Source organism: Tachysurus fulvidraco, chromosome 17 (assembly GCF_022655615.1).
Source record: "Tachysurus fulvidraco isolate hzauxx_2018 chromosome 17, HZAU_PFXX_2.0, whole genome shotgun sequence".
In the NCBI taxonomy this organism is placed as follows: Eukaryota; Metazoa; Chordata; class Actinopteri; order Siluriformes; family Bagridae; genus Tachysurus; species Tachysurus fulvidraco.
In genome coordinates this window covers 11,731,505-11,748,849 of record NC_062534.1, presented here as the reverse complement: position 1 = coordinate 11,748,849, position 17,345 = coordinate 11,731,505, and the positions used below count along the sequence as shown (strand labels likewise).

At 37.0% G+C, this 17,345-nt stretch overlaps 1 protein-coding gene across 1 annotated transcript; it reads right to left on the bottom strand.

Annotated features, from left to right (window-relative positions):
- Nucleotides 1-15,913: 15,913 nt before the first annotated feature.
- On the bottom strand, nucleotides 15,914-17,014 carry adrb2a (adrenoceptor beta 2, surface a). The gene has a single exon (XM_027136005.2). The coding sequence runs from the start codon at nucleotides 16,997-16,999 to the stop codon at nucleotides 15,914-15,916; it is 1,086 nt and encodes a 361-aa protein (XP_026991806.1). The 5' UTR covers nucleotides 17,000-17,014.
- Between the last annotated feature and the right edge of the window lie 331 nt (nucleotides 17,015-17,345).

Below are 17,345 nucleotides of genomic sequence, written 5' to 3'. Positions count from 1 at the left end.
CTGGCTTGGCATGCCTCCACACCTATGTCACCACAGGCAAGTCCCATGGCTTGCAGGAGATGTACCCTGGTGTAAGGTTGGCGTTCATATACCTTCCACCACCATGAGGAGAAGAATTCCTCAATGGGGTTTAGGAAAGGGGAGTACAGTGGAAGGCAAAGATTGATAAAACCTTGGTTCATATTGAACCACTCTAACCTGGAGGGCCTTGTGCCAAACAACAACATAGATGGGATGCTCATCCTGCTGCCCTAACAGAGCATCTCGCATGCGATTGAGGAAAATGAGGACCCGGTGAGTGTTGTAGGGCCCCAGGTTGGCATGATGGTGGACAACCCCATGATTGCTGATGGTAGCACATAATTTGACATTGCCACCACGCTGTCCAGGAACACGAACAATGGCCCGATGGCCAATCACATTACGGCCTCTCCTTCTCCTTTTGGTGAGATTTTGGTGTACACGTATTCATGGGGTCTTTCCATTGCATCCAGTTGAAGAACCCTCTGTAGAAATAGATATAGTTTTGTGAGTGATATGGAAAAAGTGATTTAGGCCACTACAGTAAATCACTACTTAATCAACATTGAATGTGTCTGGATAGATGCCAACCCTTTACATTCTGGAATCTCTGTATAGCTGTTTCATGCGCAGTCTGTTGCGCTTGAGGACACGATCAACAGTAGAGAGGCGGACACTGTTGATACCCTCAAAATTTACATGGTCCTCAATGATCTCCTGCTGAATTTCACTCAGTTTAATGGCATTGTTCTCACGGACCATATCAACAATTAGGGTCTCTTGGTGTGGGGAGAACATACCTTTCCTCCCACCCCCATGTGGCAGTCTTTCAATTCTACAAAAAGAGAACATGGAGTTACAAAAAATATACATGGAATACTAGGCCTACAAACAGTTAGACCAACCCTCCATTACAATACTACAGTACATTGGTACAGTGATGTATTGAAACGTCAAAAAAGGTACAGTACAACAGTAGTAATTACCTGTTCTCTTCTCTAAATCTTCGGATTATGTTAGACACAGTGAATCTACTGATGCTTGGTTGTACCCTTTGTCCAGCCTCCCTCATGCTCATACCATGAACAAGAACATGGTCAATCACAGTAGCTCTGATTTCATCAGATATTACTGTTCTTTGTCTTCGCTGACCACCTCGACCTCCTCTCACACGAACTCTTCAGACTTCTATCCATTGTAGGGTCTCTCTGAACTGGCTTGCTGTATATGTTCCCTCACATTATTAGCCACAAGTGTGATCAATTTTGAGTTGTGTTCAAGTGGTGACACCTGTGCTTTAATTGTGTTTGACTTTTGTCACCTGTGCTGACCATTATGCAGCACAGGAGCATCACAATGAAAATGTGTTGGCAAGTTGTGTCTAAACAGGTGAAAAGTGCTTATGGTTTTGCCAAAAGAGTGATTGATTCAATTAGTGGGTTCAGGCAACTGAGCATTTGGTTCAGACAATAGGGTTTAGTGTTTAGCAATTGAGAAAAACTGTAAAAACTGTGATTGTCTTTTTGTTATTACTCTGTCAAAAAACTACTGTTAATGTTAATTTACTGTTATTGCACTATGGCAGTAGGAGTATGGTCAAGTATCAGCTATGGCTGAAGAGGAGGTAGGTTAAACCTGCAGGTAATGTTTGAGGATTCTCACCTGTGTCTACAGTATACCATGTGAGAGATAGAGATGTCACTGACTTGGAATTTATGTTTAAATATTTTGCCAAATAATTCACATAACACTTACACAAACCCTATACTTTCCCCATTCTAAACATTCCCAAAGTAAAAAAAAAAAAGAAGCAGAGTTCTTGTGAAAATGAGCCAGCTGAACAGTGAGTTCAGTATTAATTTATTATTAGTTTATTTCACATGTATTGACTCATTTACTGTATATATGTATTGCTGCATATATTAATTTGGTATTTCAACTAAAATAAATATCCTATTGCACAGAAACAACATCTTATTGTGTAATTTTACTAACCATATTATGAAAGCAATAAGGTACTCTTGGACATGCATTGCAGCATTTTTGTCATGGGTCATGGAGATATTAGGCATGACAGGACACATAAGCTGAGAATAAAGATAAACACTTGTGGGATTCCTATGTTTTCCCTAGGGCCCTAAATTTAATAAATCTGCTCTGTCCATAAATGTGGGAGAGTGAGCAGAAAGACATTACATTTGATAAACAAGACAGTATTTGGCCTTATGTTAACTTATCTCATGTAAATCGGTAAATTATGTGGAATTTGTATATTTATTGTTGTTTAAAATATTGAAAAATTAGAGGGAAGGTCTCTTGCTTGTCAATAAGATTTTTAAAATGTCCTGATTACATAGCTGTAGCATTTTACAGTCATTTGTACTAATCTTTTATTAGACATCAGTAGTTATTTTGAAAGTCCACTACAGATTGTAGAGCTATAGAGCCCTAGGTAGTGCTAATCATGTCATGCACTCTGCCACATTTTTGTCAGACATCTTTCAACTTTGTCAATATAATTATGACAATTATTTATTTTTTTAATAATTGTCATAATTATTCAATATAATTACATAATTAGATAATTATTAGAAGAAGATGCCTTTATTATTGCCACACATGACATTAGAGCAGAATTCTTGTTATACCAGCTTTGATGACTTGATGATGCTAGGGCTTGAACCCTGATCTTCTAAGCAACAACCCAAAGCCTTAAACACTTCAGCCATCACTGTCACTGAAAAGGCTCCCTGACAGTGGTGGTATATGAACCCACACCTCAAAAGAGACTGGAGCCTAAATCCAGTGCCTTAGAACACTCATCCATGCTACCTAAGGGCATAAAGCCAAGTTAAACCCATACCCAGAGTCAAACCCAGGCCAGGATGAAAACTAGGGATCCTAACCACTAGATATAATATAGGCATATACTGTACATTGAGGATAATTAAATTACGAGGACACACAAAATCTGAAATGTGGGCACGGTTAAATTACTTTGAGAACTTTTTCAAAAATACATACATTCATGTTGTAGCGTCTGGTACCGGTCATTTTAGATTTCATGTCCCAGGCACCCTAAATTTCAACATCTACTCCTCAATTAACCGATGACCACTCAGTTTTACGATTTTATTGAGGGTTACACCCACAACTGGCTCCAGAATGTCTGGAGCCTACACAAAGACCAGATAACCCCATGCGGCAATGAGACATTCCTTTTACTAATAAAACCAGAAGATAAGGTACTCTAAGTTTCTCAGTCTTATAACCCTTTTTGTAATGTGTTCTTCTTTTAAGGCTTGCCTGACTTAAAATTATTCGCTCCTTAATTTCCTGACAAGGGTGTATTTTATTCATGCGTCAGAAAACAACATTGTATTTAACATCCGTTACACTCTAATTACTGATCATGGCATGTTAATGTATACCTGTTCTAATGCTGTATGCCCCTTTAAGGTCTGATGTCAGAATGTATACGAAGCTATCGTTTTCTTTTTACTTCCCTAATGAAAGTGCATCTTGTTTTATGTTTCATTTTTTTGTTTCTTTGCCTTTATAAGAACACAATATCGTATTAACATCAGTTACCCTTCGATTACTGATCTGTGTATATAATGTACCGCTGCATTTATACCGTCATTACCCTTCATGTTTAGTATCCAAATAACCACAAAATTATCAGTTACTCGTTTTTTAAACAATGGTGTATTTTATTTGAGCACAAAAGGCGCCATACCGTCTTAATACACCCTGGATCAAACTTTAAAGTCATCTAAAAGTTTGATAGCTAAACCACACCCACAGACACCTGAAACAAAGGGAGCTTTTCCCTCCAAAATCTAAGGCCATAGCATTGGCTATCTCCCCAAAGATGGGTGGAGTTCGCGACCATTAAATTGTCACAAACACCACTAATCAGTGGTCAGACTTTCGGAACAGCTTGGAGATGACTCCATCTTCCTTCAAAGAAGTTCCAGCAAGCTTCACTTCCAAGAACGACAACTGCTCTGAGCTTCAGGAGAACTTGGAAGAACGTCTGACCCCACCCTAACTGACTTTTCAGAGATTTCTCTGTTGCATCCGGACTCTTGTGCAGTAAGCCAATGCAAGTAACCGTTTCCTTTACCAATCAATTTAGATGCGTAATTTTAAGTAGGAATCTTTCATTGAATCTTAAGGTGAATTTAAGTTTCTGTGACGATTTCCCAGTTAGGGTGTGATTAATTTTGAAGTTTAAGCTTGCCATTCCTTTCCTTCCTTTCTCTAATTTCTTCTTTCCAGTCTCTTCCTCCCTTTCCCCAATTTTAATTTCTTTTGTTTTATTTCATTTTAATCTTTGTTTTCCCTATTTCTTTTGTTTGTTTGTGTAGTTAGTTTATGTTGTGTTTGTCTCATTCATTAAATGCCATATTTTTGTGCCAAATAAGTGAATGTCTCTGAGTATCGCTCACAAATGAAGGTACCGGCAATATCTGGTCTGCTCTATTGAGTTAATTTAATTTAAATTACAGTATACAGTAAAAGGAAAGCGAATCTTTCTTGACCGGGAAGATACCGCCTTCATAGAATTAATAAAGGTTACACGGCCTGTTCGCCGGACGAACAGACCAAATAAGCGTAACGTTAATTCCAGTACCGTTAATTTCAACTTAGGTTAAAATATTTAGAAGTCACTATAACACGTTATAGTTACTTATAAATATTTACCCTGCTTCGTGAGCCAAAATCGCTACAATGTTGTACAGTGTTGTGAAAAAGTATTTGCCCAATTCCCAAGTTTTTTTTTTGCAAATTTGTTACACTTGAATGATTGATATTATTAAACTAATTTTAACATTACTTAAAGATAATACCTGTTGAATCAAAAAATCAGTTCTATAGAACCTGTCTGACCAAGTAAAGCAAGAGTGAAATGAGAGCTCATCCAGGAGCTCAAAAAATAACCTAGAACAACATCTAAAGAACTGCAGGCCTACCTTGCCTAAATTAATGTTAGTGTTCATGATTCAACAATAAGAAAGAGACTGGGCAAACTGGGACTGTTAAATTTGATGTAAAACTAACATAGCAGCTCATAAAAATTACATCATACCAACAGTCAAACATGGTGGTGGTAGAGAGATTATCAGGAGCTGAATTTGTATATATTCATAATGACATTCCTTTTTTACAGCTATATCTGTCATACCACTTCATACCGTATCATACTTATATAAAAACCACACTATATATACCCTTATTCGGTTATATGTACATATTACTACACATTCTGTATAACCTCACACCCTTATTTATTACACTGCCACTTGTAAATAAGCCATCTATGCACTTATGTATAGATGTACCTTTCACTATGACAATAAAGTTTAATCTAATCTAATCTAATCTAATCTAATCTAATTTGGAAGACATGCCATAATTGATAGAATCATTGGCACAACCACTTATTAGAATTAGGGTATTTACTTTTACACATAGGGCCAGGCAGGTTTAGAAAGCTTTTTTGCTTAATGAATGAAATCATCCTTTAAAGGCTGCATTTTGTATTTACTCTGATAATCTTTGTGCATTATTAACATTTTCTGGATACAATCTGAAGTGTGATAAACATGCAAAAATAAATATTATGAAAAATAATTTTTCACATGCATATTCACAGATACAACAATGACTTGGAATTAATTAGAGATTGGGGATATATTATATGCGTACATAATATATTTAATGCTTCTTTTTGCCCCCTAGCGGAATAACAAAGAATATTTATTTGGACTGTTAACTTATTGTCTGGCTTTCTATTACTTTCTTGCATGTGACCTCTAGAGTGATGTATTTGAATTGAACTGAATGACTATTGGATTTTTTTGGATCAATCACTGCCTTGGATTTCACTAAATCATTCTTTGCATACCATTAAATCATTACAGCAGCCGAATATGCAAATAGAAAAATTACCACCAACAAACAACCAACAAAGCTCTTGTACTGTTTCATCTGCATGACTGATGAGATTATAAATATAATAAATGTAAGGTAAAAAGAATGTGATATAACACATTTTTTATGTACCTAACTGCTCATATTCACTATTCAATATCTGATATGTGGAGCTCAAAATCAATGGGTTTAGACATTTGACATAAAAAGAAACTCATGTTGAGCAACAATAGCACACAATTTGCAGGTGATTCATAGTTATCATGGGCAGTAATGGTTATGGCTCTTGGTTACTGATGAGAAGGTTGTCATTTCAAACCCCAGCACTGCCTAGCTGCCATTGTTACCCTTAAACCTCTCTGTATCATGGGCTAACCCTGCTCCAGCATCCCATCAGGTTTGTGGTATATCTCAGCGCTGGAATGTATATGTAAGAAAAAAAAAGATTCTGCTGGATGCAGGTACCTACTGTAAAACAGGGATGCTATTTCCGATTTTGAGCTGTTTTCTATTGACAGAGGTCCAGTTGCAGAGGGAGGTGTTCGGGCCCAGCAGGCTCAACTTCTCAGACAGATATTGAAGGGATGATTGTGTTGAATGCTGAACTGAAGTCTACTTAGAATTCTTCTCACATTAGCCGTGGTTAGACAGAGTACCTGGTTATGGGGGAGGGATGGTCTTCCTAGACATTACGCTGTTCTGTGCCTCAAACCAAGTGCAGAAGTTGTTCATTACATCTAATAGAGAGGTGTTACTGTCACAGGCAGGTGTAGTTTGTGATCCCCTGGATGCCTTGCCACATGTGCTTGGTATCTCCACTTTCCAAGAAGTGGCTGTGGATTCTCTGGGAGTGTGAGTGAGTGAGTGAGTGAGTGAGTGAGTGAGCTTTGCCTGTCTGATGGCTTGGGACTGTTTGGCCCCTTGCTGTCTTGGCTGTCTGGTCCCCTGCTCTGTAGGCAGGGTCTCTATTTTTCAGCAGTGCACACACCTTTGCAGTCATCCATGGCTTTTGGTTGGAGCATGTGCTGATGTTCTTGGAGACAGTCACGTCATCAATGCACTTGCCGATGTAGCTGGTCACTGTTGCCATTTACTTTTTCAAGTTGACGGAATCACCATTGGTTGCACCCTCCCTGAATATGTTCCAGTCAGTGCACTCAAAACAGTCCTGAAAGAGCAGAGGTGGCTCTTGCTGGCCAGGTTTTCACCTACTTCAGAACCGGTTTTAAGCAAATGACGAGTGGTCTGTATGATGGAATTACAGTAAAATAACAGAGATGTGGTCTGAGTAGCCTAGATGGGGGCGGGACTCCACACGATACGTGTCCCCTCTCCCAGTCACCAGCATCTGGTTGCGCCTAAGACTGGAGGTCTGGTCTCCGTAGAAAGCCGAAGTCATAAAGTCTCTCTAGAACATCATGATGAAGGTTTGAAGTTGCATGATTACTGTACTTTAACAGCATCTGGGGATCATATACATAAACACTGCTGTCTCTGGTGTCCATGTACTTTGAAAAGTTGCTGCACCCTCATCTTGGAACCATCCTCACATATGCTCACAATAAAATCTAATTAATTTTACTTTAGGAAAATTACTTCCAGTTTAGAACTGTCAGATCTCACATAGCACCAACTCAGAATATAGTAATTCTGCATGATTGTTCTGCCTGACAGGTCCAGTATTAACTGCATTGCATCATTTGAACCTTTTTTGTAGGTCTGCAATAACAGCAGGATTATTGTTAGTTGGTCTACAAATAAGCCACTGGACGCATATCGAAAAACCGTTAATGCATCCAGATATAGGGAAACCTAATGGCTTTAGATTATCATAACCATCCACATGCCACCGATAGTTTGGTCCCTTTGAGTTATAATGTCGAACAAATCTACGACGTGTCCTTTGATTTCTTGCAGCAACCACATAATGTCATCATGCTAACCACATTGTCCAGGAACCAACAACTCTCCTGGTTAACCACAGCTCTGCTCTTATAGCATTCCTTACATCGTTTATTATGGGATAATTTTGTCTTCGAAACATACCTTTATTCCTCAGGTGTGTTTTTGAATCTCAAACTAATCTTGCATTATATGCTATCAGCATATTAAAAATCATGGCATGTAAATGTTCTTACTTTTCTTGTATGACAATGGAAATTGCTATTTGTTTAGATTTAAAATAAACACAAAACTCCACACATGCACAAGAAATAAATTTAGATACACAATATCCTGTTTAATACTGATGTATCGTTTAATCAGCTGTAAGGCTTCCATTTGCAAATACCTACCTTTTCCAGTTTGTCTGAATATTGTGTTTTCTGATTTGTTATTTTGTTTTTGGATTTGTTATTTTTTGCAAAAAATACCTGGCCACCTTTTGCATTACAACATATTCAAGCCTATCTCCTTTGAAAGATTTGGTTACATTTATGGCAGCACTTGAATAGGACAGAACTGTAAAAATCCTTAATACAGTGCTATTTCACATCCATATAGGCATAGGCATATACAGGGCTTCCTGCAGCTCTGACCACATTCAGAAGGTGTTATACAGATTCAGAATTCTCAAAAATAACGTGTGGGGTGTGCCCCCCAAGTGGGGGAAAAAGACATGACAGCTGGGGCACAATGTATGGCAGGATTTTATTATTTTTTTTGTGCCATTCTTCATTTATTAAATATACATAAAAATAATTAAACATAAATGAAATGTTCTTTATTGAATATAAAGCTCATAGACTCAAAGCAACCACAAACAAACAAATGGCTCATTAATCATGTAAAGTAAAACAACATCAGTTAGGGTACCAGGAGGAAAAAGTGGAATCGTAGGTCAAAACTAATGGTTTAATGTTGGCAAGATTATTGCAGTGGAACAAGATAAACAAATATTCACATAGAGGCAGTGGTGTATGTAGTGGGCATACTGTAACATCAATTGATAAATTTGTGACATTGTAGCATAGATGTGTAAGTGACTGTTCACTGACTGTCTCTTTGCTCTCTGCATTTGTCCCAATGCCATCCCATCCTCCTTATTTTTTCAGATTTGCAGGGACTCATGTCAATAAACATGGTAGTGTACCCTACCTTGACATATATCATTCACTTTGGAAATAAGATCCAAGAGGATAACCATCCACATAGTTCAGATGCTAGACATTTCTCCCAGACATACTGTTTGATTTCAGTGCAGTACATTTAACTAAGAAAATCTGATGACCTCATGACTACAATAATACAAAATTCTCCAAAAACTCATTAAAATTTACAAGGGGTTTCCAATCTGTTGCCGCCAAATTATAGATTAAATTTGTCCAATATAAAATAATGGAGTGAACCTGCAAAGATCAAACAAACCAAAAACCATCCTTTCAGAAATATGAGTCATTTATTATTATAATTACAAAATAAATATAGATGTGATTGAATAGGCCAACTTAATCTATGACAGATACATTTGTATGGAATTAATTGGATATAACATATTGTCTCCTTTTCATTCAGATGTATTTCAAGGTATTGATTTCTGGTTGAAGTTTTCAGCATTTGTGAAGCAGTATTTGATGCTTTTCCATCAGTTAAAGAAATTAGCTAATATACAGCTAATGTGATCAAAGTAACAGTCCCTCTGTAACTAATTTGATATTCTCAAACAAAAGATGGACAAAGGTAATGCAAGTCATTCATTGTTAAACATGCAGATTGGGACTTTTATTGACTTTTTTTTAAAGGATTTCTCTAGAATCTGTCATGGCTCCTGAAATGAATGTGGGTGATGAATGCAGTGTTTCAGCTGCTTTAGAATGGTTTGAAAACCACCTGCCACACAGCCTACTCTTTCTTCTAAAGGCAAAAAATAAGACACAAAATGACATTAATTCCAAAATCTCTCCTAGGGGAGAGTTGGTTCTGGTTGTTTTTCTTTGTGTATTCATCAAACACTTACTTACACACGTGGACAAAATTGTTGGTACCTTTCGGTCAATGAAAGTAAAACTCACAATCGTCACAGAAAAAAACTTTAATCTGACAAAAGTAATAAATAAAAATTCTATGAATGTTAACCAATGAAAGTCAGACATTGCTTTTCAACCATGCTTCACTGGAATTATTAAAAAAAAATAAACTCATGGAACAGGCCTAGACAAAAATGATGGTACCCCTAACTTAATATTTTGTTGCACAACCTTTTGAGGCAATCACTGCAATCAGACGATTCCTGTAACTGTCAATGAGACTTCTGCACCTCTCAGCAGGTATTTTGGCCCACTCCTCATGTGCAAACTGCTCCAGTTGTTTCCGGTTTCAGCTCCTTCCAAAGATGCTCAATAGGATTGAGATCAGGGCTCATAGAAGGCCACTTTAGAATAGTCCAATGTTTTCCTCTTAGCCATTCTTGGGTGTTTTTAGCTGTGTGTTTTGGGTCTGTCCTGTTGCAAGACCCATGACCTGCAACTGAGACCAAGCTTTCTGACACTGGCCAGCACATTTTTCTCTAGAATCCCTTGATGGTCTTCAGATTTTATTGTACCCTGCACAGATTCAAGACACCCTGTGCCAGATGCAGCAAAGCAGCCCCAGAACATAACAGAGCCTCCTCCTCCAGGACATTCTCCCAGAAGCTTTGTGGCTTGTCAACATGTAGTTTGGCATATTCCAGTCTAGCATTTTTTACAATTTGTGTCCTCCTTGGTCATCTCCCATGTAGTCCATTTTGCCTCAAACAACGACAGATGGTGCGATCTGACACTGATGTTCCTTGAGCATGAAGTTCACCTTGGATCTCTTTAGAAGTCTTTCTGGGCTCTTTTGTTACCATTCGGATTATCTGTCTCTTTGATTTGTCATCAATTTTCCTCCTGCGGCCAAGTCCAGGGAGGTTGGCTACAGTCCCATAGATCTTAAATTTCTGAATAATATGTGCAACTGTAGTCACAGGAACATCTAGCTGCTTGGAGATGGTCTTATAGCCTTTACCTTTATCATGCTTGTCTATAATTTTCTTTCTAATCTCCTGAGATAACTCTTTCCTTCGCTTCATCTTTTCCATGTTGAGTGTGGTACACACCATGTCACCAGACAACACCGTTTGATTACTGACTGATTACAAGATTGTAGACACCTGCGATGCTAATTAGTGGACACACCTTGAATTAGCATGTCCCTTTGGTCACATTATTTTCAGTCTTTTCTAGGGGTACCATTATTTTTGTCTAGGCCTGTTCCATGAGTTTATTTTTTTAAATAATTCTATTGAAGCATGGTTGAAAAGCAATGTCTGACTTTCATTGGTTAACATTCATAGAATTTTTATTTATTATTACTTTTGTCAGATTAAAGTTTTTTCTGTGACCATTGTGAGTTTTTCTTTCATTGACCGAAGGGTACCAACAATTTTGTCCAAGTGTGTAACATTTAAGATTAATTTGTTTACTGTATGTTCCACCACATAATTTCCAAATCCTATTCCTGTGCATCTTTAAATACTGCTTTTAAGTACAATGTTGATAGGCCACTGCAAACCAGGAAGAAATGGTTTCTGAAGATAAATGAACAAATGAAACTGTTCAGAAAACTATAAACTATTTGTTACACATAAAACAGTATATCTAATATGGGAAGAAAAGTCAGCTGATTCTGAATATAATTTTCTTTTGGATATTCAGGGTGGGTACAAGGCACCGCTGATGCCTTGCTGATTTAACCCTAGGGCAGGGGAATAGTTTTTACTATTTTGGCCTGAGATAGTCCCTCAGGGCCTAGCTCTGCTAACAGACATCATGGTGCCTTGGTGAGGTTAGTCTCTCTTTTTCCCTGAAGGATTGGTGGCTGATCTACTTCCAATTTTGAAAAAAACTGTATTGACATGAGCAGTACAGTACAGTATTTCTATAGAAAAATAAATAAATTAATAAATTTAATTAAATTAAATATTTATATTCCAGGATATATTTTTTAATTATTTTAATTAAGAGTTTAGAAAACATTTACATTTCTTATTAAAAATTCTAAGTGGTCTTTCTCAGCTATATTTATGCAGCAGTAAGAGAAAAGAAGGAGCTCCTAATTGAAAGTATTAGGGTGGAAGCCATGAGAGCATTAGAATGGGAGCTATGGCTAAGCTGTGTTTACTTAATGACTTGGAACTGAGGACAGGTTAATGGATCAATTACACACATGCACACTAGCACACAAACATGCACACTTGCCAGTTACTCATTATGTGGGTGTTACCAGTTATTATCACAATGACCAACTAAGTCTAAATATATACTTTTAAGACCTTTTCTCAGGCTTTAAGGTATTTTGTGTTCCCTGTTTTCAGATTGTTTGCTTTAAGGATGTCAGGGCTTCTGTCAGCCTGAATGCTGGCTGTCAGGGATTACGTACCTAAAACAACACGAGTAACTGTGTTAGGATCTACAAAATATTTAGAAGAACTGTACAAACAACTGCACACTGAACCTAAGACTACTATGCATTTTAGGTGAAGTGCAAAAAGATGCATTCTAACTGAAATGAATTAGTGATGTGCAATAAAATCATACTTTATAGTTTTCTGTATTATGAAAAATATTAGTACTAATATTTTTTTTAGTAATTAGTAATACAGTAGTTGTGTCTATTGTAATCGCTTCACCGTATACAATAGACACAAATGCGGCTCTCAGAGGGTCTTTTGCATTATTAAATGAATACTCAAGACTAAAACTGAATACTCAAGACCAAAAATCTACAAAATCCTGTAGAAATTCTGTTCAGGGCCTTATTGTCTTATGATGCCTACTTTTAGATGCTTTGGTGGGCCATAGTTTTGATACAGAAATAGATATGATTCGGGTAGGGCACCTATTCTTGTCTAGAAGCAACGGGCTACATGTTGACAAAGAATGTACTTTTAATAAAGAAAACGAGCAACATGTCCCTAGTATTCATAATGCCACTTAAAAAATGTATAATTATTATTAGAAATTATAGTAATAGGACACTGATTTTCTAGTAAATTAGTAGTAATTTCTAGTCTTTCCTTCAGACATATGGCAAATTCTTATTTTAGTTATTTTTTCAGAAAATCACCCAGTGAGGGTGTTTTCTTGGCACACCCCCAACATCTGTGGCAAGAATCGAAGGCAACTCATTAAGTGATTTCCAGAAGGATATGCTGAGAACTGAAAAGGTTTAAAAAGCATAATTTTGTTTTCTGTGCTGTAAAAAACATGAGCACGTCTCCATTATCACAATTAGTTTCAGTAAGTTTTAATTCAATTAATTAATTTAATTTATTTGATTTAATTACATTTATTATTTATGATTATGATTCATGATTATTTATGTCTCCATCTACACAAAAAGGTACTCCATTGCACATTACCCTACACATACATTATCATTTATTGTTTATTAAAAATACCATAACATGCTACGGCATTATTCTTGTATATAAAAAATAAATCATTGGACACTATTTTAGAACATCATAAGCTTGATAAAATTACTCACTCTCTCACTCATTTTCTACTGCTTATCCGAACTTCTCGGGTCACGGGGAGCCTGTGCCTATCAAGGCAGGATACACCCTGGACGGAGTTTCAACCCATCGCAGGGCACACACATTCACACACTACGGACAATTTTCCATAGATGCCAATCACCCTACCATGCATGTCTTTGGACCGGGGGAGGAAACCGGAGTACCCGGAGGGAACCCCCGAGGCACGGGGAGAACATGCAAACTCCACACACACAAGGCGGAGGCGGGAATCGAACCCTGGCCCTGGAGGTGTGAGGCGAACGTGCTACCCACTAAGCCACCGTGCCCCCTTGATAAAATTACAATAGTAAAAAAGTAGCTAAAACACTAGTAGTAAACATTAACCTGGCAAGGACTTACACATGCCATAAAATGTTAAAAGATCTAAAAGTCAAACAAGGGCACATATGTAACCATATCTGTGTTAGGAATCTAAACTAGAAAATAGAAAGTCTTTTTATTTTCTTAAAAAGGGGCTGAAACATAGTGCTTTTACAAACTGCCAATAGAAAAGAATATAAAAGATCCACTGGAATTACATATATATATTAAATTGTGTAGTATTAGTAATCAAAACAAAAGTAGAAAATTGTATAACATTCAGGAGATGGCACAACACATACAAAGGGTGTCATGAACAATCTGCAAAGAGCAAGGATGGCAGTACATTTCAAAAACAGCCAAATAATAAAGACCCTACAGTAAACATCAAGTCTTCCTAGGGCACTCTGCTCTATTGGGGTGATGAAGAAAAGTAATGGGCATTAAAGGAACTGGCAATGAATGTGCTGGCTTTGCAAATTCTACAAAAACAAGTAATATCTTCAAAAAGCAAGAGAAAATTTTATTTGGCGTATGCATGTGCTATTAAAACCAATGCTAGACCCAAACAGTCTCAGATAAGGTATGGCAGTGGAATGATTGTTTTTGCTTCAGAATGTTGTTTGAGTGGACCACCAGCTTAAATCTACCATAAGGGTGGAGTAAAAGTTGTCTGATTTATTTTCTGCAGTTATCACGCTATGTGCATTAACTAATAGTACAGCGTGGGCTGTTTATTAAGCCTGCCTCTTGTTTTCAACACATCCAATCTATTTGTCTATTGTCTATCTACTGTGATTGCACATAATTTTAACACATTTTTTTTCTTTCTGAATTACATATCAGTGAAGATAAGGTAAAAAATTTAAATATAAATTATTATCACACAAACAAACAAGAAAAGAGCACAAACATAATTATACAGTATACAAGATATTTGGAAAGAGCAACATTCACAGTTTCAAACAAGGATTAAGGATTTAAGTTACTGTATAGACTGTGTTTTTGTGGTCACATTATACACAGATAAGCAGTATCTATCTATCTATCTATCTATCTATCTATCTATCTATCTATCTATCTATCTATCTATCTATCTATCTATCTATCTATCTATCTATCTATCTAGAATACAGTTGATACAGAATTTTCTAATTTGAAGGTACCTAAGCTAATTAGACAATTGGTCAATTAGTTTCAGTTCCATAATCAACTTTAGCTTAATTGCTAGACAGATAAGAAAATCCAAGTACATATATTAGACAGAGTTGCATATGGAGTCTGTTACTGCTAGAGGGCTCAGGTTTTATTTCCAATAAACTATACAGCTGTAAATTTACTGTACATTTTATCCTATATAGACATAACATTTAGCTATGTGTGTCATATTTAATTGCTGAACACAACTCAGGATATATAATACTCTTAAATGTGGCCTTATCTGAATAAGTAAGTAATATTTAATTAAATCATGCTCTTTCCATTTTATGTGCATGGATAGTCAGAGAATTTATTACTGACCAATGACAAAATGAGTTGTGTATTTCATAACCAAGATGGTATGATAGTATAGTATGAGCAAAAACATTTTCACAGCTTTCAGTATGATAAGAGAATTAAGTGTAATGGTCAAAACCAAGATAAATAAATCGAGATGATAACCGGTTCCAGTACTTTTTTTAAAATCCTTAAATAAACCTCTCAACTTATTTTCTTACTTTTTTACTTTTTTTACTGCTCACATTGGGTATTGGACAAGATATTTTTCCATATTCTCTTATAAAAGTACAGTTACAGTTATTTTATAGCTTTTTGTAAAGAGTGACTTAATATAGAGTTAGAAATAAAAGGGAGGAGGGCAATATACAGTGAGGTAGAAAAGACAAAAATTGTCTTAGGATATATATAAACATATGAAAAATATGTATACTGTACCCTGAAAGCTGTCTCCATCCCTGGCCACGTGAGATACCATGTGGTACAACAGTTTGTGCTCCATTTCTTTGCCATTACAATGACACTTGAATGTATTTGGACATTATGGAAATGAATAATGTGAGATTTCTTATTACAAATCAATTAGAGTGGTTCTTATCTGCATTCTTCCTTCTCAGAGCCACCTTCAACTGGGTCACTGTCCTCTGAGCTACACTTGCTCCTTCCATGATGTTCACTCTGCCAGCTCTGTCCACTATATTTGTATCCATTGCATGGTTGCAGATTGGGATAATGAGACCTCCTCATGCACAGGATCTGCCTAAATGCATATCGGAACTCTGGACTCCTGCAGTAGATCAGGGGGTTGAAGGCTGAGTTTGCATAACCAATCCAGTTTAATATTCTAAATAGTATCTTGATGTTGTCCAATTCATGGACACTCACGACCACATTAAGAACAAAGAAAGGAAGCCAACACAATGTAAATATTCCCATAATAATACCTAGGGTTTTTAGAGCCTTGTGTTCCTTCAGGCATAACCTAGGCTTTTTGATGGCCCTAATTTCTCTTCCAAATTCTGTGTCACTGAATTCCTGCTGACATCCACTTTGGTGGAAACGGCCTTCACTTTTGACTATTTTTTTTCTCTGTTTCCTAGCCTCTTGAAAGACACGACTGTAGACAAACACCATGATCACAAGAGGGATATAGAAGGAGATAACAGAAGAGATAATAGCATAGCTTCGGTTGGTATGAAACTCGCAGCAAAAGGTGTTGTTCATGCACCGTGTTGCCTCTTCAGTACTGGAAATCCACCACTTCAAATGGATGGGCAGATAGGAGATAAGGCCTCCAATAATCCACACAATCAGTACCACAATGCAAGCCTTGCACTTGGTCAGCATAGAATGGTAGTGAAAAGGGGAGGTGATGGCAAGGTAGCGATCCAGGGCAATGACACAGAGCGTCTCAATGCTAGCTGTTACACAAAGCACATCAGTGGCTGTCCAGAACTCACACCAGAATCTTCCAAAATGCCACGTGTTGAGGATGATGTAAATGGCACCAAAGGGTACCACCACAAGTCCCATGACCAAGTCAGCACAGGCTAGTGACATGATAAAGCAATTAGTAACATTCTGGAGCCTCTGGAAACGGGCAATGGCTGTGATCACTAACATGTTGCCAAGAACAATAGCCAAGACCAGCAGGGACATGGCTAAGCCAAGCAACACCATTTGCAGCTCTGTATTAATAGTGGACACAGTGTTATTGTTCAGTGTGGCAGAATAATTCAGTGATGTAGGAGGCTGTTGGCTTCCCATGATCTAAGAGAAAGAAAGAAAGAAAGAAAGAAAGAAAGAAAGAAAGAAAGAAAGAAAGAAAGAAAGAAAGAAAGAAAGAAGGGCAGCATATTACAAAAATCAAATAAAAATAAGTATCATCAAGATAAAATATAAAAGTTAAAATTTCACAGACCTTTTTTAAATAGATGTTCAAGTCTGTCTCCTTCCATAAAAATAGTCCTAAGTCCAAAGTCCTAAGATTCATGCATCTATGATATTTCTTCTTTGTGCACTTGCT